The sequence below is a fragment of the Notolepis coatsorum genome, assembly GCF_963971535.1.
Source record: "Notolepis coatsorum genome assembly, chromosome: 9".
Taxonomy (NCBI): domain Eukaryota; kingdom Metazoa; phylum Chordata; class Actinopteri; order Aulopiformes; family Paralepididae; genus Notolepis; species Notolepis coatsorum.
The window spans coordinates 60,491,630-60,515,561 of NC_140173.1; the positions used below are offsets into that span (position 1 = coordinate 60,491,630).

The following is a 23,932-nucleotide window of genomic DNA, read 5'->3' on the forward strand; positions in this document are numbered from 1 at the left end:
GCTGTCCTGAATGGGTCTGAGATTGCAAATGTCCAATACCGCCGCCTAACGCCTTGCAGCCGCTATTGCACTCCATTTGAAACGATGTGGCTTGTTGTCTGGGCCGAGTTGCGGCATGGGGGTGGGGTCTAAACACTCGGGCAAGACAAGCGATTACCACGACGAGGGCCCCTCCCCCGTTCATGTTCAATGCTGGATTACGTTGGAAACATGATCGATCAGTACTTGGAATGGCGATCAGATAATTGGATTATTCTATTTGCAGTACATCATAGACAAGGTAAGGGCTATATATTATCAATCTTGCGTTGATCCGATAATTTTTTCCCCCGCGATCAGAGCGTGTGTCTGCGGTGTGTGTGTGGGGTGTCTTGTTGGTTGCGATCAAAGCATGGAGGGGTGGCTTCCCCCCCCCCCCTTTCATGCATCCATGATGAAACATAATACCGATAATCTAGCGTTGATCTCAGATTGATTATTGATCCAGGCGAGGAATGGCACGATTTATAGTGAGATGCAGTAAAGCGCTGTTTGGCTGCGTTTCCTGGGATTACACAGAATTGCTCTGGAACTATGCTCATATTCATGGTATAAAACAGAAATGAATTGATGAAAAAATTATCTGTTTTTTGCATGTTGACCGGAAGAAACTCAGACAATCGACTGTTATTAGATCCATAGCTATAATATTTAATATAGTTTTAGCACTGCAAACACCGGCATTTATCCCCATTGAACAAAGCGCTGGCACTCACGGCCCACAGCGCCCTCTGGTGAACGGCACTGAATGTGTTAAGGTAAACGGTAAATGGACTGCATTTATATAACAGCTTTTATCCAAAGCGCTTTACAACTTGTGCCTCACATTCACCCACCCACTCACTCACACATTCACACACCGACCTTGGAGGCGGCCATGCGAGGTGCCGACCTGCTTGTTTCTCCAGTGATAACACGCAGTGTGCTGTGATACACACCATCTGATGCACATGATACACAGCATGATGCAAGCTCAACCACCTTATTTAGCACTGTAATATATATATATACATATCTGTCTGAATATACCTGCATATACATCTGCATATAACCCATATAACTCTTTATCATATAATTATGATATACTATAATGCTGTATTGTGGGAAGTTGAAGGAAGAGGCGATTCAATAATGCGCGTGACAGGTCCTTCAGTGACTTCCTACTTTATTCATTCACAGAATCAACCCCGTACACACACCTCCACTCCCCTATATCTCCTCCCCTGTGACGCGTCAACTTTGGTGTGAGAGACTCCCTTAATGTGACACCACACAGGCCCCTCCCGAACACCCAGAGTAGACATACCCTGCAACCCCAACCCATACCAAAAAAAAACCCAAAGTACTCAGCCCCTCGTAGGAGGCCTGACTACCCGACCATAACGACTGCGCTTAACAGTCAGGGGGGAAGGGGGAAGGGCACGAGCCGGCGGCCGTCCGCGCCGGCGGCGAGGCTGGACTGGGGGAGAGTCCGGGGCTGCTGCCGGGGTAGAGGCAGACACGGGCCGCAAAATTGCGGCAGGAGTGGGGTTGGGTGGACGGCCGCGCCGTCGGGGCTGAGCCAGCTCCACCGGCCCGTCCGGGGCCACGTGTGCAGGCTTCAAACGGTCCACCGATATCCGCTCCTGAAGCCCCCCTCTGTCCACCATAAAGCTCTTGGGTCCCGCTTCCAGGACCCGGAAGGGCCCATCGTACGGAGCCTGGAGTGGAGATCGGTGGGCATCGCGGCGGATGAACACGTACAGGGCTGACATCAAGTCCTTGGGGATGTAGGACAGGGGAAAACAGTGATGTGCGGGCACGGGAGCGAAAGTGCTGGCGGCGTCTCGGATGGCCAAGCGATGAGTCGCAGCTGACCAGGGGGCTGTGGCACCTGGGAGGAACTCCCCAGGGACTCTCAGCGGCTGACCCAACACGAGCTCAGCCGAAGATGACTGCAGATCCTCCTTTGGGGCCGAGCGCAGGCCTAGCATGACCCACGGCAAACGGTCAACCCAATTACTGTCCGTAAGAGCCGCCCGTGTGTAGGGTTTTAGAAAATAGGTATTAGGGGTATGTCCTATATAAGCATTTGTATAATTGTTAATTTCGCTGGATATACACTGTATACGGTTAAAATATTATTATAGACTTTTTTTTTTTTGTCTTGTTTCTGTACTTGCATGTAATTTTAACCACCTTGACTGTTAGTTTCATTATGCATTATGTGTTGAGTACTGACTTTTAATAATTTTTGTTTTGCAATAATAAAAAAAAAAAAAAAAAAAAAGTACATAACGTGCCCAAATAGGAAATCCTTTACCCTGGAACGGAACATCCTCCACCCCTCTCTATTTAAGTCTCTTCCTCAGTGTTTTCTAGCTGGCCACAACGAGAGCACTCCTCTCAGCCAAAGCTCATTTAACCCACATGTATTTGTATTAATTGTTTTTACTATTAAACTTATTTTGATCAGAAAAAAAAAAAAAGAAAAAAAGAGCCGCCCGGAGAGCCGCCTTCATAGTGCGGTGGAAACGCTCACAGAGACCATTTGCCTGCGGGTTGTATGCCACGGTGCGGTGGAGTTTCACCCTCAAACTCTCCACAGCTCTGACGTGAACTGGGGCCCTCTGTCCGAAGTTAGATCCGCACGGGTACCGAAACGGGCCACCCAGGTGGAGATGAACGCCCGAGCCACGTCCGCCGATGTAGTGGATGACAGGGGCACAGCCTCCGGCCACCTGGTGGTCCTGTCCACCATGGTCAGCAGGTGAGTGAACCCCTGGGAGGGGGGCAGCGGGCCCACCAGGTCCACGTTAACGTGATCAAAACGTCTCTCCGGGATGAGAAATGGCCCCAGCGGGGCCTTAGTGTGCCGATGCACCTTGGCGCGCTGGCACGCTACACAAGAGGCAGCCCACCCCTTGACGTCCTTCCTGAGGCCCGGCCAGACGAACCTAGCCCCCACCAGCTTAACTGATGCCTTCACCCCCGGGTGCGACAAAGCATGTATAGCATCGTAAATGCGGCGGCGCCAGCCAGCGGGGACCATCAGGCGAGGTCGGCCTGTGGAGACATCGCAGAGGAGCGTGGCCTTACTGTCCTGGAACACCACATCCTCCAGTCTCAGTCCTGTCGTGGCCGTCCTGAATGCCTGGATGTCCATGTCCGTGCACTGGTCAACTGCCATGGCTGCGTAGTCCACACCTAGGTGCACAGTGTTGACCCGCACTCTGGAGAGGCAGTCAGCCACCAGGTTGTCCTTGCCCGCCACATGCTGCAGGTCCGTGGTGAATTCCGAAATGGCGGACAGCTGGCGCTGCTGCCGTGCCGACCATGGTTCCGTGGTCTTAGCCATGGCAAAGGTCAGAGGCTTGTGGTCCACGAAAGCGGTGAACTCCCGGCCCTCCAACAGGAACCTAAAATGACGTGTGGCGAGGAAAAGGGCCAGCAGCTCCCTGTCAAACGTGCTGTATTTCCTCTCGTTGTCCCGCAGTGTCCTGCTGAAAAAGGCCAGAGGCTGCCAGGCGCCGGCCACCCACTGATCACACACCGCCCCCACAGCATAGTCCGAGGCATCGGTCGTGAGGGCTATTGGAGCGGCCGGGTACGGGTGTGCCAGCATAGTAGCGTTAGCGAGAGCAGCCTTAGCACTATCAAACGCCTGGACCCTCTCAGGGGACCAGTCCACCTCCTGATTGTCCTTCTTGCCCCTTAGTGCCTCGTACAGGGGGTGCATCAAGAGAGCCGCTCCTGGGATGAATCGGTTATAAAAATGTACCATACCGAGGAACTCCTGTAGGGGCTTGATGGTGCGAGGACGTGGGAAGGCAGTGATCGCCTCCACCTTGGTGGGCAGAGGCACAGCTCCCTGTGTAGAGATGTGATGGCCCAGGAAGTCTATGTCTGGCCGGCCGAACTGACACTTGGCTGGGTTAACAATCAGCCCATGTTCATTCAGCCGCTGAAACAGCTGTCGGAGGTGCAAACAATGCTCCTCAGCAGATGTGCTGGCCACCAGGATGTCGTCTAAATACACAAACAAAAATGACAACCCTCGCAGCACAGAGTCCATTAACCGCTGGAAGGTCTGCGCTGCCCCCTTGAGTCCGAAAGGCATCCTTAAAAACTCGAAAAGTCCAAACGGGGTAATAACGGCGGTCTTGGGCACGTCTCTGGGATGGACTGGCACCTGGTGGTAGCCCCGCACCAAATCCACCTTGGAGAAAATGGTGGTCCCGGCCAGGTGAACAGAAAAGTCCTGGATGTGCGGGACAGGGTAGCGGTCATGATCCGTGGCACTATTGAGGCGCCGGAAATCTCCACACGGGCGCCACTTCCCATCAGCCTTCGGAACCATATGCAAAGGCGAGGCCCACGGGCTGTCGGAGCGCCGCACAATGCCGAGCTGCTCCATTGTGTCAAACTCCCCTTTAGCGATGGCCAGTTTAGCGGCGTCAAGGCGGTTAACGTTAACGCTGTAGTGGCGGGTTGCCAGCAATATTCTGTCAGCCTCTTCTGCCATCCCCCGATAATCCTTGGCTCTCACGAGCGGCGAGCTGGCCAAGGCAGTGCGTACTGGAGGTGGAAGCTGACGCAGAAATAACTGTATAAACAAAAATGATGCGTCACCTGAGCCAAGCAACGCCAACATGTTCTCCATGAGCTCGGTTGGTTTACTGTCACCTAAACCGTTCAGTGACAACAGGCGCTCCGCCCGCTCCGTATCTGACAGCTGAAACAGCCGTAACAGCTGTTGTTTGAGAGCGGCGTATTTCCCCATGGCTGGCGGCTCTCGTAAAAATCCCATGACGCGACGGGTGGTTTGTGCATCCAATGCAGCGACGACATGATAGTATTTCGTGTCGTCCACTGTGACACCTCGCAGATGGAATTGAGCCTCGACATGTTGGAACCATGGGTCCGGGTCGTGCTGCCAAAACTCGGGCAACTTGACAGACACGAACAGCGTTTTCTTCGTTATCACTCATAATAATAATAACAATAATAATAATAATCAAACGATCAGGGTCACCAATGTGGGAAGTTGAAGGAAGAGGCGATTCAATAATGTGCGTGACAGGTCCTTCAGTGACTTCCTACTTTATTCATTCACAGAATCAACCCCGTACACACACCTCCACTCCCCTATATCTCCTCCCCTGTGACGCGTCAACTTTGGCGTGAGAGACTCCCTTAATGTGACACCACAGTATACTGTATATATATATATATGTCTCTACATACCTGCACATAATCCTTTTACATATCTGTAGATACTATATCTATATCTGTACATATCCCTTACCTACTATTACTAATTATGCTGCTGGCCAGTATGACTTACTACCATAGTGTCTTTATACCTGTATCACTGTACATATTAATACTACAACTCTGTACATACATCTGATTAGCATTATTACTCAGTAGTACTCATTTATATATTTTATACCTAGTTTAATCACTTGTCCATGGTATATTACTGTTGCACTTTACTGTTACATTTGCACTCTGGTTGGATGCTAAACTTTTTTTTGTTATACTGTACTTGTGCTGTATGATGACGATACATTTGAGTCTAGTCTAATCTAATCGTATCTAATCTCACCTGTCCTCTGTGCTGCAGGGCTCTGCCTCTACGACTCCCTCCCTGTTGGACTCCCGTCCCCCAGAGGAGCCATCGGCTCCCGGGGCAGCGGTGGAGGACAAGCCAGCCGTGGTGGAAGAGAGCCCCGAGATGCAGCCCCCTCTGTCACCACTGGAGGTTGGCGAGAGCAAGAAGAAGAAGCCGGCCGGAGCCGTCAGTCTGTTCGGAGGGATCAACGTTCTGCCCAACAAGCGGACCAAGAGCCCGCTGGATGACGCCGCCGCCACCGATGATGACTTCCTGTCCAGGGACGGCCCGCCGCCTTTTGTTGTTACGAAGGAGGACGAGGACGAGGAGGAGGAGGAGGAGGAGGAGGAGAAGGAGGAGAAGGAGAAGGAGAAGGAGGAGGAGGAGAAGGAGAAGAAGAAGGAGAACATCCTCAGTCTGTTTGACAACAACGACCAGCAAGAGGATTCTGATTGGACGGCTCCTATCTCTATTCCCAGCAAACCAGCTGCCAAAAACACATTAAAGGTTTGTATGGTTATCAGTCAAAACCTGTCCTTAAAAACACACATACACACAAACTACCCATTTATAAATGGATACATACAGTAGATAGATATTTTTATTTGTCCACTTTTGTGGAAATAATGTCTTTGACTTCACCATGGTTGCAATCGACAAGACGACACACTACAAACACCACATAGACACAAAAGACATTGGCCCCAAACAGCCCAATACATAGACAGAAGAAAAACAACAACACAAACACAGACAGAGCTTTAGGTACCTAACCAGTACCATGGTTAAAATGAAAAGCTAAGAATTAATCGGAGCAATAGCATGTGGGATGAAAGACTTCTTAAATATGTTTTTTTGGGTGCTAGGGGAACTCTAGAGCGCCTTCCAGATGGAAGCTTGTCAAACTGAATGAATGAATGAATGAATTATTTTACAAATACAAATAAATAAACAAACAAATAATTTTTCGAACATTTTTACAAATAAACAAACAAAAAGGATAGGTTTGAAGCCGAATGCTTATAGAGCAACCTACCCCTAATTAAAAAAACTAATTCAAAAAAGTTAAAGTTTTCAAAATATAACAAACAAAAAAATAAATCAACAATCAAAAATCAACAAAAACCGATCCAGAAAAGAACAAAAAAAGTTAAAGTTTGCAAGATAAAACAAACAAACAAAAAAATCAACAATCGACAAAAACCGTTCCTGAAAAGAACATAAGCCAACATAGGAAAATCAAAACTTCATCTGCAATACCAGAGTTTCATGGTAGAGAAAAACAGATTGTAGGTCAAATTTTACTATACGATTCTAGAACCCTATTTTTAAACATATTTTTTAACTTAAAAATACTCCTGCTGTTTTTTATTTCATCCGGTATATTGTTCCAGAGTTTCACTCCTTTAACTGACAGACATGAAGGGGATGCAGAGGATCAGACAATATCTGCGGAGCTTTGTCCCTATTCCTGACTGAGTACATATAACTCTTGACAATTGTCTTTGTGGTTTTAACTTTACTGGCCATGGTAACAATCCTTGCCAGTTTGTTTTTATTCTTGGCCCCAAGGTTTCCATACCAGCTTGAGATATCAAACGTTATATAACACTTTCAACAAGTCTTTTGTATACCAGCTCTAGAATATCCCTACTCCTATTAAACTTTCTTTTTTTTTGCATAGTATTCCGGCGTTAGCTACGAATCTCCAAGAAAAGTACCCAAATATTTAACATGTTCTGCCACTCAAAAAAGAAAAGAAAACAATGATATCAATATACTGTACTGGTGTGGGATATCAGACTGATGTTTGTTGAGGATGTCCACAGTGTGCCACAACTCAAAGCATCAGAGCCTTTTGAGTTTCTGCCTTTTTGCTCAAAGAAGGATGTTCAAATCCTGGTGCAGAGAGAGAAGGGATCACATTGGAATAGCTTTTCTCCAATTACTCCAAACCATATGGTCCTGATCTGAGAAGCACCGGTTCTCATCTGAACAGATTTCCCACGTGAAACTCAACTTTGAACTAATGGACCGTCTATTATTATTGGTTTACAGTCTTAATTTATACCCTTAATAATCGTGTGTGTGTGTGTGTGTGTGTGGCATGCGTGTCTCTGTGTGTGCGTGTCTGTGTGTGTGTGTGCGTGTGTTTGTGTGTGCGCGTCTGTGTGTGGGTCTCTGTGTGTGTGCGCGCGTCTGTGTGTGGGTCTGTGCGTGTGTGTCTTTGTGTGTGTGTGCGCGTGCCTCTGTGTGTGTGTCTCTGTGTGTGTGTGTGTGTGTGTGTGTGTGTGTGTGTGTGTGTGTGTGTGCGCGCGTCTGCATGTGCGTGTGTGTGTGTCTGTGTGCGTGTCTGTGCGTGTGTGTCTTTGTGTGTGTGTGCGCGTGCCTGTGTGTGCGTGTGTGTGTCTCTGTGTGTGCGTGCGTGTGTGTCTGTGTCTGTGTGTGTCTGTGTCTGTGTGTGTGCGCGCGCGCGTGTGTGTGTGTGTGCACAGCCTGCGGAGGAGCGGCCTCGCACCGAGAGCACAGGTGTGTTCCAGGACGAGGAGCTGCTGTTCAGTCACACCGAGCAGAGGGACAACGACCCAGATGTAGACCTCTTCTCCTCGGGGAAGGATGGGGTAAAGTCACACTGTGTGGGAGGGAGGGAGGGAGGGAGGGAGGGAGGGAGGGAGAGAGGGAGAGAATTTCTCTGTGTGTGCAACCTCACATTAGAGTACTGTAGTTTGTGTGTAGGGTATTTTGCCCTCCATCTGGCATCAGAAATGAATCACTCGTTTACTTGTCTTTTAGACCGACTGTGTGTGTGTGTGTGTGTGTGTGTGGGAGAGAATTTCTCGGTGTGTGTGCAACCTCACATTAGTGTACTGTAGTTTGTGTCTAGGGTATTTTGCCCTCCATCTGGCATCAGAAATTAATCACTTGTTTACTTGTCTTTTAGACCGACGGGGTGTGTGTGTGTTGTATATTATCACATTGTATTTTGTGCCTGGAAGCATCTTGACATTGGCATTTGACATCACACTGTTACCTTGTGTTACAGAGTGCCAAGCCAGCAGCACCCACTCTGTTCGCCGACGAAGACGAGGATGACCTCTTCAGCGTGGTCAAACCCAAAGCCCCTCCTCCGGTACTAATTCACTCTGGGGTCAACCTAAAGGACCCGTACCAGTACCCCCCCCCACCCCCTGTCTTTAACTAATGTTTTCATAGTAGGGCTGAGGTCCCCAATGCCGTTTTCTAGGGTTCTGAAACGAAGCTCTGAACATTCGCTCTCACAAAAACACGTTTAAAAAAAATATCTGTAATACCGTAGGCAGAAAAGTCAAACGTTCTGTCATAATGTGATCACACAATGGCAGCTCCACTCACGGATTCTGCTTTTAACTCACCATTGAACTCTGCAATGTATGATATAAGCGAAATATAAAGCTATTGAATCACTTTACAAGTATCTTTTTTTTTTCTACTTTTTTTCTCCTCCTTTTTTCTGTGATTTTTCTCCCCATCCCAATTTACCTGTCGTGCCAATTCTCCCTCCCCTGTCCTGATCGTTGCTCGCATATGCCCCCCACTGGCCGGTTGTAGGGAGGATAGAAGCCTTGCATCACATGTCCCCTCCGATACATGTGGAGGCAGCCTGTCGCATCTTTTCACCTGCCAGCGCGGACTCTCATTTTGGCGAGGAGTAACGGAGGAGGCTCACACTGTCCCTGCCATTTTTCCTGACTTTGCTGTGCAGGCGCCCCAACCGACCTGTAGGAGTCGCTGTTCACAACGACCAGACTACCACCCTTCGACTTCCCACCCGCTAACTCTGCCAATTCAGTTAGTATGGCGGCCGGCACAAGCCGGAGGCAACGCCGACAGCCGGATTCGAACCCGGTGTCTCTTGCGTTGGTGACGAGCGCAATGTCCGCTGCGCCACCCAGCCGCCCCCACTTTACAAGTATCTTAGGATCTCAAACGAGCAATTGTTTACGTTTATAAGATGGGAATTATTATGCTAATTGAACCGTGTTGATGGGAGACAGGCGACGTGTGTAATGCTATTCCAACAAGTATAGTGTTGCAATTCTTCTCTCTGCCTCTTGGTAAGCGATGGTCATTATATTATTATTATTATACAACTCTTACCTGTCTGACGCAAAAAGACATTAAACTCCACTCTGCGACCAAAGTCCTCTCTCCTTTGACGGCAACTATAACTTAGTGTGTCTGATACCGCAATGCCGCTTCAGTGTGACTTGAATGACCCTACATTGCTTCTCATTCTTTCCTGTTTGCTCTCCTTGTTTAGAGAGTAGCAGAAAAGCCCAGCAAACCTACAGCGGAAGCGGCTCCGAAACGTGCCAGCTCAGCACCGCCGCCAGAGGTCGAGGTGAGTTCACTGTAGCACTTTGTTCCTAAGTTGTCGTTATTAGAGAGGCACTCGTACTGTACCACTGTTTCACTGCCCATCCAGAATCTCAGAGTACTAAACTGTCTATACAGAGTTCAGATCCATGCGTTTTACTGAAGCGTCGTTGACTTTTAGACCATTACTTTGGGGTCATTTGACGAGAATGCAATCATGCAAACCTTTATTTAAGTCTCGAGTGGGATCGTTGAGGTTGCCCTCATTTACAAGATACAAAGACGATTAAAAGAAACAAGAAAAAATAAAAGAATGATGGCTGTAGCGGGGATGTAGATTACTATTGGTTCTAGCGGGGATGTAGATTACTATTGGCTCTAGCAGGGATGTAGATTACTATTGGTTCTAGCAGGGATGTAGATTACTATTGGCTCTAGCAGGGATGTAGATTACTATTGGCTCTAGCAGGGATGTAGATTACTATTGGCTCTAGCAGGGATGTAGATTACTATTGGCTCTAGCAGGGATGTAGATTACTATTGGCTCTAACAGGGATGTAGATTACTATTGGCTCTAGCAGGGATGTAGATTACTATTGGCTCTAGCGGGGATGTAGATTACTATTGGCTCTAGCAGGGATGTAGATTACTATTGGCTCTAGCAGGGATATAGATTACTATTGGCTCTAGCAGGGATGTAGATTACTATTGGTTCTAGCGGGGATGTAGATTACTATTGGTTCTAGCAGGGATGTAGATTACTATTGGCTCTAGCAGGGATGTAGATTACTATTGGCTCTAGCAGGGATGTAGATTACTATTGGCTCTAGCAGGGATGTAGATTACTATTGGCTCTAGCAGGGATGTAGATTACTATTGGCTCTAGCAGGGTCAATCGTTGTCGTACAATGGGGCAAAAGCAGTGGCATCTTTCTTAGTTGACAATTACATATTCCAGTACAGGGCGTTTATCATGGAATCTTTTTATTTTCCTTGAAAACGAGGGCTTTTCAAAATGCTATAAAACGGAAATGAACCGATAAAAAAACAATCCGCTTCGACAATGTTGACTGGAAAACGGGTCATTGATAAGCGACGGGCAGATTAGACACATAGCCATAATTTAAAACATAGATTATGCGTTATTAACGCTAACATTGAAGTGGATGGTGGGCATTCAAGCACTAAATCGTGCGCCCCCCTGCTGGCACTGAAAGTGTTAACAGTCTCAGTAGTCGGCCATGAGGACACCTGGTAGCCTATGTATTGTATTGTGCTTCTGATGTCTGCAACAGTTTTATTTTTATTTTTTAATTACAACACCATAGTCCAAGACTGATAAGTACAAGATACAAGATTCCTTTATTGCCACACAACCAGGTTGGTGGTATTCGTGATCGGTACAGAGTGTATTAAGCTCTACAGTACATAAAACTGGAACATAGATACATTTACCCCCCCCCCCCCCCTTCCCAGCAATGGATACATAATACAGCACAACATGACACAATAAATACATAAATACAGCACAGCATGACACAGCACAACATAACACACGGAAGAGTCTAGTCCACGAGCTTGGTAAACTGCTTAGACAACTGCTTCGATATTACTTTGTTGTCTTTGACAACTTGCTTTGCTGTGAAAAGGGGCCAATTCCTTGTGGATAACATCGACATAGTGTCAATATAATAAAGGTATACTGAAAAATGCTGTTTGTTATGATTGTGGGAACATTGCACGTCTACATTGCCTGAACCGTATTGCTTGGAACTATGGAACTACATTATATATACTACATTACATGTATTATTTACCATGTACACTCTTGCATGGATGGTTATGTGCTTGTGATTTAGCGATGTAGCATAATATTATAACGTATATTATTTGTACATGCTTTATGTGATATAAAGTGTTCCCCCAGGGTTAGTTCAGGAGAGACACCAGTTCACACTGGAATCTGATATTGGCCACTATATATATATATATATATATATATATATATATATATATATATATATATATATATATATATATATATAATAATGTGAACATCCAAACAAAACAATCGAATCTGCAATCATCAGAATTGAGCACTAATCGCTTGCAGTGTGAACATTTGAATCCGAGTATATTCTGAACCTGCTATGTTGTCATTTAACTGCACAGAAGCCTGCGTCAAGTCCCGTAAAATCTAAAGATCCCTCAACAAGGATTGGAAAACTTCAAGTAACCTTTATTTTTTGTTCTTGCTGAATCAAGCTGCCTTCTTCTTTTTTGACATTCCACTTCCTCTCTAGCCCTCCTGACAAAGGATCCTCATGTTCCTCCTACATGTCTCTTTGCAAGGTCTCTCTGAAAGCTCCCCTCTCTAAGCAAACGCATCCTCTTTCCTCAGCGACCCACTTAACACATTGGGCGCCGGGGGTTGTGCCCATCTCATACCCCTCTCTGCCACCGTTAAAAGCCTATGGAGATGTTTACCTTCTTTGCAGGGCTATAACTTTTTAAATTGTATTGCTATATTGACATTACTATGGCCCATTCAACATCGATTATCGTTCAGGATGTGGGAACGTTATACTTTTTCATTCATACTTTGTTGTGTTAATAGAATATAAGTATGTTTTTAATCTTTTCTGCTGTAATTACAAAAACGCTAGTTATAGGTCCAAACGCATATGATAGATTATCGATTGGCGTTTCTTTCCCATACACGCTATATTAAACAATTCAAATGTATATGATCAGTATACATTATGCTTCATCATGCGTGGAGGAAAGGGGGGGAGGTCGTTTACAATTCCTTGATCATCAGTAACGGCTTTATGTAGTATGGGTTGATATAATTGATCAGATGGTTTGCAAACAAGGAAATGCACAATCGGGTTGAAAATAACATTAGTGTCCTCTTACAGTGCGCCAATGATACTGGAGGAGAAAGATCCCAATTATTCGTCGGCGATCGCCTAGATCCATTTCCGGTTTGTATGGCGCAATAAACGCCGAAATCATATCGATTATTACGTTTAGAAAGCGATCCATATGTACTATAGTGTCTGTCAGGAGTTCCTCGACGCACCGATGACAACATCCGGTTTTGGCGAGAGTGTAACTCGACCGACCATCCACCAGGCGGCGGTATTGAGCCGTTGCAGTCCCATCTAGGGTCCCGCTAGGGCATCGGGGGTTGGGTGGATGAATTATGAATGCCATGGCGAAAAAAAGAAATATTGATCTCAAAAACGCTGTACAGCGATGTTGGCGGTCAAAGCATGGCGGGCAATAACGCTGAAAAGCGATTTTGGCGACCAATGTGTTAAGGCCACATGTCCATCAGATGTATTCAAATCACGCTTTTGATTAGATTTTTGTCATGAATCAAAGCACTTTATTTCTCTCGACTTTTCTCCTTGATTTCACGAGATGTCCATCGGATGTTTTTTTTCTTCATTTCATGGCTTTCTGCTTCATTTTTCACCTTTTACGGGTTCTCATTTTCCTCTGATTTTGACCGACCGCTTGGGGTCAGAATAAGCAAATGCATGAATGGAGGGGAATGGGGTTTATTGGTATAGTTGAAATTGCTTGCTTTTTTAGCCACATGCATGTATGATTTACTCTGATTAAGGATTCCGTAAAAGGAATTTGCCTGGAATGAGCAGTTAAAAGTGCTTATGGTTTTATAATTTTCAGCATGGGTTTGTTTGTTTTTCCTTCCTCGTCCAGGCCAACCTGCTCATCAACCCTGCTGCCTTGCTCCCCGGCACCGCGTCCCGTATCCCGGGGGCGGTCGCCGTGCTCCCCGGCCTGGCCCGTGCTCCCTCCCCCGGGGTTTCCATCTCCAGTTCTTCCCCCAGCCCTGTTACAACCCCTGTGGGGGCGCAGACCGCCAGTGAGAAGGGGGTGAGCTTCGACAGTCCGGTCCTGGTCGCTACGTTGCAGAGTGCCAACAAGGTGGGTGCTGAGGGCCTGTGAGTACTGTGTGTTGGTCAGCTTCTTTTTAGTATTGTTTTTGGCACTGCCTACACACCTGGCCCATTGTTGCGCAGGGTATCTGGGGGGTATTAAAAAGTCTTAAGAAGTATTCAATTCTCAATTTAAGGTATTAAAAAGTCTTCAATTTAATTTGAATGAATGAATGAATCAATGAATGAAGTTTATTTCGAGCCATTACATTTAGCATATGCAAAAAAAACATACACAAATCAAATTACAAGTTGGCCGAAAAGGTTAGGGCTGAAGCTACAAGCTTGTAAATGCCCTAACCCAGTGCATCATCTTATATTTATCATTGATCTTCGTTATCAACCAAAAAAAAACTAGAAATAATAATAATTAACAATCAACAATCTGCAATAATTTGTTGCTATAGTATGGTCGTGAAATTGGTATTTGATTTGTCTCTAAGTGGTATTAAAAAGGTCTTAAAAAGACTTGAATTCAACTTGAACCTGCAGAGACCCTGTTGTGACCCTCTCCTCTCCTGCAGGGTCGTACCAAGGGCTCGGTGCGCCGCAGGCCCCAGTCCAGAGCGTCCAGGCAGCAGTCTGTCCGGAGCTCTGCGGAGTCCAGCCCCTCGCCTCCCGCTCTGGCCTTACCTGCCGCGGGCCGGCCTAGCCCCGCGGCCAGTCTGATGCTACCTAACTCCACCTCGGACCCCGCTTCGCCCTCTTCCTCGCCCTCTCAACCTCCGCTCGCTGTCCCCCCCCCAAGGCCCTCTGTCCTCACGTTACCAGCGTCCACGCACCCCGTGAAGAAAGACTCTAGTGAGCCGCCTCCTCCTCTCCACGAGGACGACCTGTTCGTCTCCGACGGCCTGTTCGAGTCCACCCCCGTTGCTAAACACGCCGCGCCCAGCTTCGCACCCCCGACTAAGACTGCACCGGTTAAGGATGGCGGCGGTGCGGCGGCGTCAAACAAAGAGGAGAAGGGGACCGCTCCGTCCATTTTTGATGCTCAAGGGGGCGACCTCTTCCAGAAGGTCAAGCCCAAGTCGGCTAGTAAGAAGGCCAAGGCCTTGGAGCAGCAGCAGCGGGACGACGACGACGACATCTTTGGTGTCAACAACGGCTCCACGGCCACAGCCAGTACAGAGACCAAGACTAGCAGTGGCTCCTCAAAGCAGGTAACTTGTGGTTGTTGCTGTACGTCCTGTGTCTTCTGTGTGCAGTCTTCTGTTTCCGGTCTTCTGTGTTCAGTCTTCTGTGTTCAGTCTTCTACAGTCTTCTGTGTTCAGTCTTCTGTGTTCAGTCTTCTGTTTCCGGTCTTCTGTGTTCAGTCTTCTGTCTTCAGTCTTCTGTGTTCAGTCTTCTGTGTTCAGTCTTCTACAGTCTTCTGTGTTCAGTCTTCTGTGTTCAGTCTTCTGTTTCCGGTCTTCTGTGTTCAGTCTTCTGTGTTCCGTCTTCTGTGTTCAGTCTTCTGTGTTCAGTCTTCTGTGTTCAGTCTTCTGTGTTCAGTCTTCTGTGTACAGTCTTCTGTGTTCAGTCTTCTGTGTTCAGTCTTCTGTGTTCAGTCTTCTGTGTCTGTCTCTGTCCTCCAGTGTCTCCACAGCTGTTTGCTGTTTAACTGAGAGCTGTGACACAACAACAGGAACACTCGGGGGCTGGGGGTAGCTGTGGGTAAAGATTTACTGCCCTGCCCTCTTTTTCTTGATCCTCCAATCACAACTTCAGGGGAAATTAAATTATGTGTTACCAGGGGCGTCGGCGTCACAAGAGTTCCCAAACCTTTCCATGTCAAGGACCTCATTTGATAGGGTTTTGTCCCTGGACCCACCCTTCCCCATTACAGATATAATTTAATACCATATTTAGTATAGAACTGTGGTTAGCCTCTAGCAAATTAAATGATGGTCAGATTGTGCTATTCCTGTCACCGGGGACCCCCTGGAATCCTCTCAAGGACCCCTGGGGAGGCCCCCTGGACTACACTTTTGGAACCACTTTATACCACAATATAGGGCAAGGATGGCTTCTGATGGTCTTGTTTAGGGATGTGCGCAAGTAATCGATTACTCCGTTTTGGGGTGCTCCATTTAATACATTCTTTTACATTTGTTTACCACCAAATGGTTATCCACCAAAAGTGCTTGTTTGTGCCACATCACGTGATGCGTGAAATGTTGCAGAAAGACGGAAGTTGGAAGCCGTGGAGCATGGATACTAGTACACTTAAGCAATAATACACGAGAACCCGTGGGATGTCATGAATATTGCCATGGCTGTGATGCGACCGTAGGCATCACAGCCATGGCAATATTCATGACATCCCACGGGTTCCAGACAGTGTATTATTGCTTTTATACAGCAAGTTGCACCGTTGGGGGAAAATATAGGATGAATGCAGACAATTCTAGGGTCTTTTATATCGATTTCAGTGAACTTGGCGTAGAATATTTTTTCCTAAAGATGTCTCGTTGCTATGGAATTTCAAATGGAGTATAGGCTATCAACCAGCTTGGCAACGCAAACGAATGACGTATTAGGCTAATGCAAACGAAAGTCTGAGAAAGTCATCAGCGCCTTAAGGGATCAGCACCTTGGACAGTTCCGGAAGTTGGACGACAGGCCGTAGATTTGGTGGTGTTGATCTCATTATGGCTTTTCTCCAGCACGTCCAGCTCGTCTTTTGTTGGATTCGCATGTCTAATAATGCTGTTTTTATGAATACCGGTAGATGTAGGCCGGTCCTCTTTATCTATCCACTTGTTTATGGTTAACGGGTACATTAAATCAAACGTAACGTTGTCCGCGGACTCGCGGAGTAGGTCATGTTGACAGTTACCATTTGATGAATGGCAGTTGAAACTTTCTACAACATTCTAAAGCCAGCGCAGTGGTATATTCATGGTGATTTAACCGTGAGTGTATCATGAATATACTCACGGTTTAGAATGCTCTCGACCAATCACAATGCGTGATCGGACCTACCTGTTGTATAATTAAAGTTAGCTTAGCGTTATTTAAAAGATAATAACCGGTTCACGTTTGTGCATTTCCAAATTGTGCCAACAACATGTCGCCCACTTCCCGTAGCGTTCAATGAGCGGGGATACCTGCTGCAGACAGAGTGGAGGTAATGTAATTATTACAAATGGTAACTGACTGTTTTGACTGACGATACGCATTAAGCATCAGGTATATTGCTGTGCGTTATGCCCGCAGAGTGAGACATAAAACCGGCAGTGCGTGTGTGTGACTCTCGTGTCCATCCCTAGTCTTGTTAGACTGACCTAGTTTTCTCTGTAAGCATGTGGGTGGATCACTGGAAGTACTGATAGGCTGAATGTCTGTTGTCTCCAGGATGGAGTAGCCGCCGTGCCTAAAGCTCACAAGAAGCACAAAGACAAGTCCCTGGACATCAGCCAGTTCCACGACAACGTTGACATTTTTGCCGATCTGACGACCTCCTCAAAACCAAAAGAGAAGTCCAAGAAGAAGGCGGAGAGCAAGTCCATATTTGATGATGACATGGGTGAGTGATTTGATGAGAGGAAATTATTAATATTTATTTCATGTTTTTCTGCCCCCAATCCTGATCCGAGTCATTTAATGTCGCGTATTTGCTGATACTGAGTCATAATCCGATATTTGTATTTTAATATAAGATAAGATATGATATCCTTTATTGAACCCCTTGGGGAAATTCTGGCATCATAGCAGCACGGGGGAGGGGTACAGGTATGGTCAGGGTAATAGTAGAAAGACATAAATATAGGCTACATTTTAATTATCTGAATCTGAATATAAAAATATGAGAGAAATAATCGGTATAAACAATATAATTAACTGAATATAATTTTTTTTTTTATATCTAGATAATATAGCAGCACAGTGCACACCAAAAAAAACATTTCAATGTAGGTAAGATATGCTTGGTAATTTAATAGTTCTGCTTAAAGAAGAAAATAGCCTACATCACTGGTTTCCCTTAATGGTTTTTATTTATTTATTTAGTTTAACAAAAAAGGATCTGAATTTGGTTGGGCTTAATATACCCAATATCAATCCATTAAAATTATGCCGCGATCGGCTCCGAATCCCATCGGGACATCCCTAATATTCGATGGTGGTTATTCTGTGGCTCGGTGAGAGCTTTAAAAAAAACAATCGCTTTTATTGTCACCATATTTAACCAAATGATTATGTCCCGGTTCTTCTCAAGATGACATCTTCTCCGCGAGCTCAGTGAAGGCGGTGACGAAGGCCCCACACAAATCCAAGAAGGCCCCGCCGTCCCAGGACACCAGCGCCTCAGAGGAGTCGGGCGGCATATTCGACGACCCGCTCAACGCTCTGGGTGGGAAGTGAACTGAACTGTTGTTGTTTTCCCCCCATCAGCCAGATTTGTACAATTGTGCAGTAATTATTTTGTCATTCGGAAAAAGACTGAAGGTATCGGACGTTCCTAGGAAAACACTGTCAATGTCTATTTATATGAAATATACTGTGGCTTATTTTTGGAAGGAAATTAAAAAAAAGAAAAAGGAGCAAATGAAAAGTGATTCCAATCATCTTCCGACAGAATTTACGAAAAAAATCATCTCATGAATTACAGATCAGATTATCTACGAGTTATTAAATACTGTTTGTCTTTATTTAATATACATTATAGCACTTTATCAGCTAGCATACTGTATGCTTAGCCTTGGGGGGCCTGCAGAAATTAACAGTCAATAATTATGATTTGTTCGAAGAGCCCTCTGTCCTTTTTGGCTTTGCCATGTTGAGATTCCATGTCTTTGGGGTTTGTGCCATATCATGGTTATTATGATGATGATGATGATGATGACGGATCATTCGTGTTTAGTGTCTTAGGCATTTTGACAATGTTTTTATTATGAAATTCATCCATTTCTTAACTTTGTCTGTGAAAAAGAAAAAAAATGAAATTCATTTTTAACTAAAAAGAAACATATTTTATCTTATCTGAAATGTGCGTGATTATTTCCAGTGCGTTTATAATATGGGGGTATGCATTAGGGAGGTCGCTACTGTGCAGAGATGGACGGCGTTTGCCATGCGGCAAAGGGAACCGCTCCCGCTCCGGTCAATGGTCTCTAACTACACACCCTCAAGACCCCTACGCTCTGCATCTTCTGGCCGCCTCAGACCCACTCCTATCCGAGCTCCAGGAGGGTCATCAAGGAGAAGCCGCCTTTTCTCAGTCCTTGCCCCAGCCAAAACCTGTCCAATCTTTTGCCAACGACTAAAGACGCACTTCTTCAACCATTATCTAAAATCTAACCCTAACTAACCTTACTGTCATGCACTTGTCCTAATAAACTAACCTACACTGTATCACTCAACACTTTGATGAACAGTGTTACTCAGCTGATAGAGTTGTGCCCTTCCTGATGACTTGTCGTACAGAACTTGTAAGTTGCTTTGGATAAAAGCGTTCAGCTAAATGACTAAATGTAAATGTAAGCAGGGTGGGATCACCTCAACATTGCAGCAAAGACTGAGGCTCAGAAGAATGAATCATGGCATACACTAAAGCAAGGGCCTACTGTAGGTTTGGTTTGTATTCAACATGGGGGGGGGGGGGGGGGGCACTTTAAGTGGGCTCTCAGGGGGTTCTCACCCAGGAAATATTGAGCGTCAAACACTTCTGCATTCTGGTGTACCTTTATGCACCAATGTGTGCCTTTTCTGCATCAATTCGTGGTGGAAATGTCTATATTTATGTCAAGGAAAAGACAACATTCAGGTACCTGCTGACAATATATTGGAATATAATGCAGGAAGGCTCTCTGTGTTGCTATAGTTACAGGTAAGAAGGAATCAAGGCTATATAAATGTTTTGACCCCCTTATTTTTTTTACCTCTTTTGGGGAGACAGTTGTCTTTCATATTAGCTACAGTATATTTTTTGAGGGGGATAAATTGACCTCTTCTCAATATTGAGGGGGACATGTCCCCTACAACCCCCCCTAAATTATGCCTATCCATTAATGTGTATTCATCAGACATTTCTAGAATTAAATATTCATCAGTGTCTGACTCACTGATATCTTCTTCTTCTTTCGTGTAACGTCAGAGGTCCAACTCTGTATCTTGTAGCCATGCCCTTAACTCTGGTCCCACATCAAAGAGGCTGGCTTCCGAGGGTGGTTTGTATAGGGGGCAGATGGTCAGGATGTGGTCTGCTCAGGGTCTCCACACTCACTGTGTGCCAAACGCAAAACACACTGAAGTGTTTAAACAGCTAATAGACTGGTTTCCCCTTCTAGAAAAAGAAAACACTTGCAAAGAAAGGTAATAATCCACTTAATTTCTACCACGCTTGGCAGCCAGAGTCCTTTTGCAGCAGCAGCTGGCAGGGGTCCTCCTTGTCATCTATAATTATTTAATAAGAACCGAAAAGGTTTTGAATTTAATTTTAATTTCACAGCGTTTGTGCAACCTTGTTCATTCACTGTGTCCATGGAAAAAATTATGACCATAGCCATAAAGGTATGGTTTTCTTAAGCAGAAAATACTTTTCTTAATTTTTTTTATTTTATTTCAACAATACAAATTACAATTCATTCACAATATGAAATTAAATGAACAAATGGATATGTGAAGAGGGTTACAAGCAATTATATATTTTAAAACATACCTCTTCACTTTAGCTTTTTATGCTATATGCTATTGGCTGATTTACTTATGTGATGCTGCCAGGTCAGCTATTTCATTCTCCAGAAATAGTTTTGCCACGAGGTCTGCTCTCAGCTTCAGCTATCTTATTTTTCCAGCTCTGTCTATGCATTGGCAATTATTGCTTGTACATTTTTGTGTTGTGCAAGCATATTGTATTTTGTTTATAGATGTGTAGTCATCTGTTTAAGGATGCTCAGTTAACATGTTTGCTTAGTCTTGGCTACATTTCTTCGGATCATGTCATGAGGATCCATGCTGTACAACATACCACCAACCCTACAGTAGGTCTACACATGGCTTAGGGACACTTAGAAGAGTGTTACGGCTCTCCTGAAGTGATAGAGAGCTCTCTTTGAGAAACTTTCCTAAAATCAATCACAAGGATCCTGTAAAACTCAGGGAACTGGGAGATCTGGTAACAGAGCTACAGCTACATCCACTCGCAAAACAGAAGTGTCGTCACATCACTTAGCATCTCAGTCAGAGAGTTCAAGTGCCAAGCTGGATGATGTTTCCAAACAAGGTCCCATTCACAAGAAACCGCATCCTCTGAAAAAGTGCAGGGGCTTTCAAAGTAAATCAGTGTGGTACATTGAGGTATACTTTGGGAAACTTTGAGGTACTTTGTGGTATTTTGGGGTATACTTTAGGGTATATTTTTGGGTATTTTGTGGTACTTTGGGGATATTTTGGGGTCTACTTTGGGGTACTTTGTGGTTCTTTGTGGTACTTTATGGTGATTAGTAGGACCCTCCTGGCGTAGGTTCCTTCAGAGTCCATGTGCTGGAGGACAAAGTGGAGTGCCATGTTGACAGCGTCGTCTACAGACCGGTTGGCTATGTAGGCGAACTGCAGGGGGTCCAGGAGAGGGTCTGTGATTCATTTGAGGTGTGTAAGCGCAAGGCACTCAAAAGACTTCACCACCACTGGGGGGAGCTGTCATAGATATAAGTAACCCTAACCCTAACCCAAGGCTGTTAAATGTGTTACTACTCTAATCACAGAGCCACCCCTCTCCCTCCAGTCTGTTAAATGTGTTACTACTCTAATCACAGAGCCACCCCTCTCCCTCCAGTCTGTTAAATGTGTTACTACTCTAATCACAGAGCCACCCCTCTCCCTCCAGTCTGTTAAATGTGTTACTACTCTAATCACAGAGCCACCCCTCTCCCTCCAGTCTGTTAAATGTGTTACTACTCTAATCACAGAGCCACCCCTCTCCCTCCAGTCTGTTAAATGTGTTACTACTCTAATCACAGAGCCACCCCTCTCCCTCCAGTCTGTTAAATGTGTTACTACTCTAATCACAGAGCCACCCCTCTCCCTCCAGTCTGTTAAATGTGTTACTACTCTAATCACAGAGCCACCCCTCTCCCTCCAGTCTGTTAAATGTACACTACTCTAATCACAGAGCCACCCCTCTCCCTCCAGTCTGTTAAATGTACACTACTCTAATCACAGAGCCACCCCTCTCCCTGCAGTCTGTTAAATGTGTTACTACTCTAATCACAGAGCCACCCCTCTCCCTCCAGTCTGTTAAATGTACACTACTCTAATCACAGAGCCACCCCTCTCCCTGCAGTCTGTTAAATGTGTTACTACTCTAATCACAGAGCCACCCCTCTCCCTCCAGTCTGTTAAATGTGTTACTACTCTAATCACAGAGCCACCCCTCTCCCTCCAGTCTGTTAAATGTGTTACTACTCTAATCACAGAGCCACCCCTCTCCCTCCAGTCTGTTAAATGTGTTACTACTCTAATCACAGAGCCACCCCTCTCCCTCCAGTCTGTTAAATGTACACTACTCTAATCACAGAGCCACCCCTCTCCCTCAAATTATTATTGGGTTGGCCAATTGCTATTCCATTAAATGCAGTTCATGGCACTAAGTTAAACAAGTTAGGTAATAGCCTATGAGTGAGCACATAAAAGCCAACCCTGTTGATAATGAATAGCCAAACCTAGGTATTGTGCATTGTCACCAGCTGGGGGCAGTCTGGTTTAAGTTAAGTCTAAAGCATACTAAGCTATCATTGAACGAATCCGAATCCATGTTATTGTCACATCTTCTATTCCTGTTACAGCATAGAGTAGTGAAATTATGTTGTTCTTGGATCCTCTGCCTAGTAGCAGCAGCAGCAACATAAAGTAGTAAGGAAAAGAAAGCTATAAAATAGTATAAACATTTTAATGAAAATAGCACCATGAGCAATGATATAAAAAAAATTGCACTAATTTACAAGGCAATAATCACAATGTTATAATGTCAGTGTGGGTGTGGTGCAAAATGGCATACTGTCTTGAAGTATTCTGGTCAGGGTATAGTGTCTTTGCATTTGTATCTGAAGCCCTTTAGATAGATAGATATAAATAATGTAGCAATGAAAGTAGCACAAACGAATGCCTTCACTATTACAAAATACATCTAAAAGGGCTGATCAGATAATTTTATCCATCTCTGTAATCCAGAGTGCTACTTTAAAGCTGCAGTAGGCAACTTTGGAGCCGTAACAAGAGTGCAGAACTAGAGCAACTCCCAGAAGCACCAGCAGCTGAATTAAAATATATAAATACCCCAGTTTCTGATCAGCAGTTGGTTTTGCACAAGGAATGCGATGGTGGTTTTAGTTTCCCCATGCGACCCAGGGACACCACTTGGCAGGCTCCCTGCATCACTAACCTATCCCATGTTTTTGGCCAAGTGGGCATATTGGAAAACTAAGACCACCATCATGTTCTTCTACAAAGAATACACACAATGTGTGACACCACCTGCCAACCAGAGGCTCTGAAATATGTATTTATCTTATTTGTATTCAGCTTAAAGGTTCTGGTACCTCTGGGAGTCTGTGAAAAGCCTGTTCACTAACTGAAACGGAAGGTTATGTATATAACCTAGTTCTATGAGTTATGGTGCGCTCAGCACCTGTTCTGCACTGTACTTCACTTCGTGCACGAGCACTGAATAGAAAATTCCACCATGTACCTTTACATCCCAACATCCATCTGACCACACCCCCTTCCGCTTACCTTCATAAGCAGGTGTGTGGTCACCTACTCGCCTCCTTCCCAAACTTTCACCACAAGGCGAGATCAAGGGCCGCAGCGGCGTCCAGGTGCTGAGCGCACCATTTAACTCATAGAACTAGGTTATATACATAACCTTCCGTTCTATGACGTTAATGGATTGCTCAGCACCTGTTCTGCAACAGGGGCTGAGCGGGAGCCATAGCCCGACCAATGTACCCCGCTGAGGCCCCCCACAACCATCAGACCGGGGAGGACCGAG

General features: G+C 45.4%; 1 protein-coding gene across 1 annotated transcript in view; it reads left to right on the plus strand.

Annotated features, from left to right (window-relative positions):
* The window catches only part of washc2c (WASH complex subunit 2C), a 68,969-nt gene extending 50,058 nt beyond the window's left edge, over positions 1-18,911 (plus strand). Inside the window, 9 exon segments of the mRNA XM_084321885.1 lie at positions 5,648-6,142; positions 8,131-8,256; positions 8,679-8,765; positions 9,936-10,016; positions 12,164-12,223; positions 13,724-13,951; positions 14,487-15,122; positions 17,299-17,470; positions 18,161-18,911. Of these exon segments, the coding sequence (XP_084178011.1) occupies positions 5,648-6,142; positions 8,131-8,256; positions 8,679-8,765; positions 9,936-10,016; positions 12,164-12,223; positions 13,724-13,951; positions 14,487-15,122; positions 17,299-17,470; positions 18,161-18,306 (2,031 nt within the window). The 3' untranslated portion in view covers positions 18,307-18,911.
* The last annotated feature ends 5,021 nt before the right edge of the window (positions 18,912-23,932 follow it).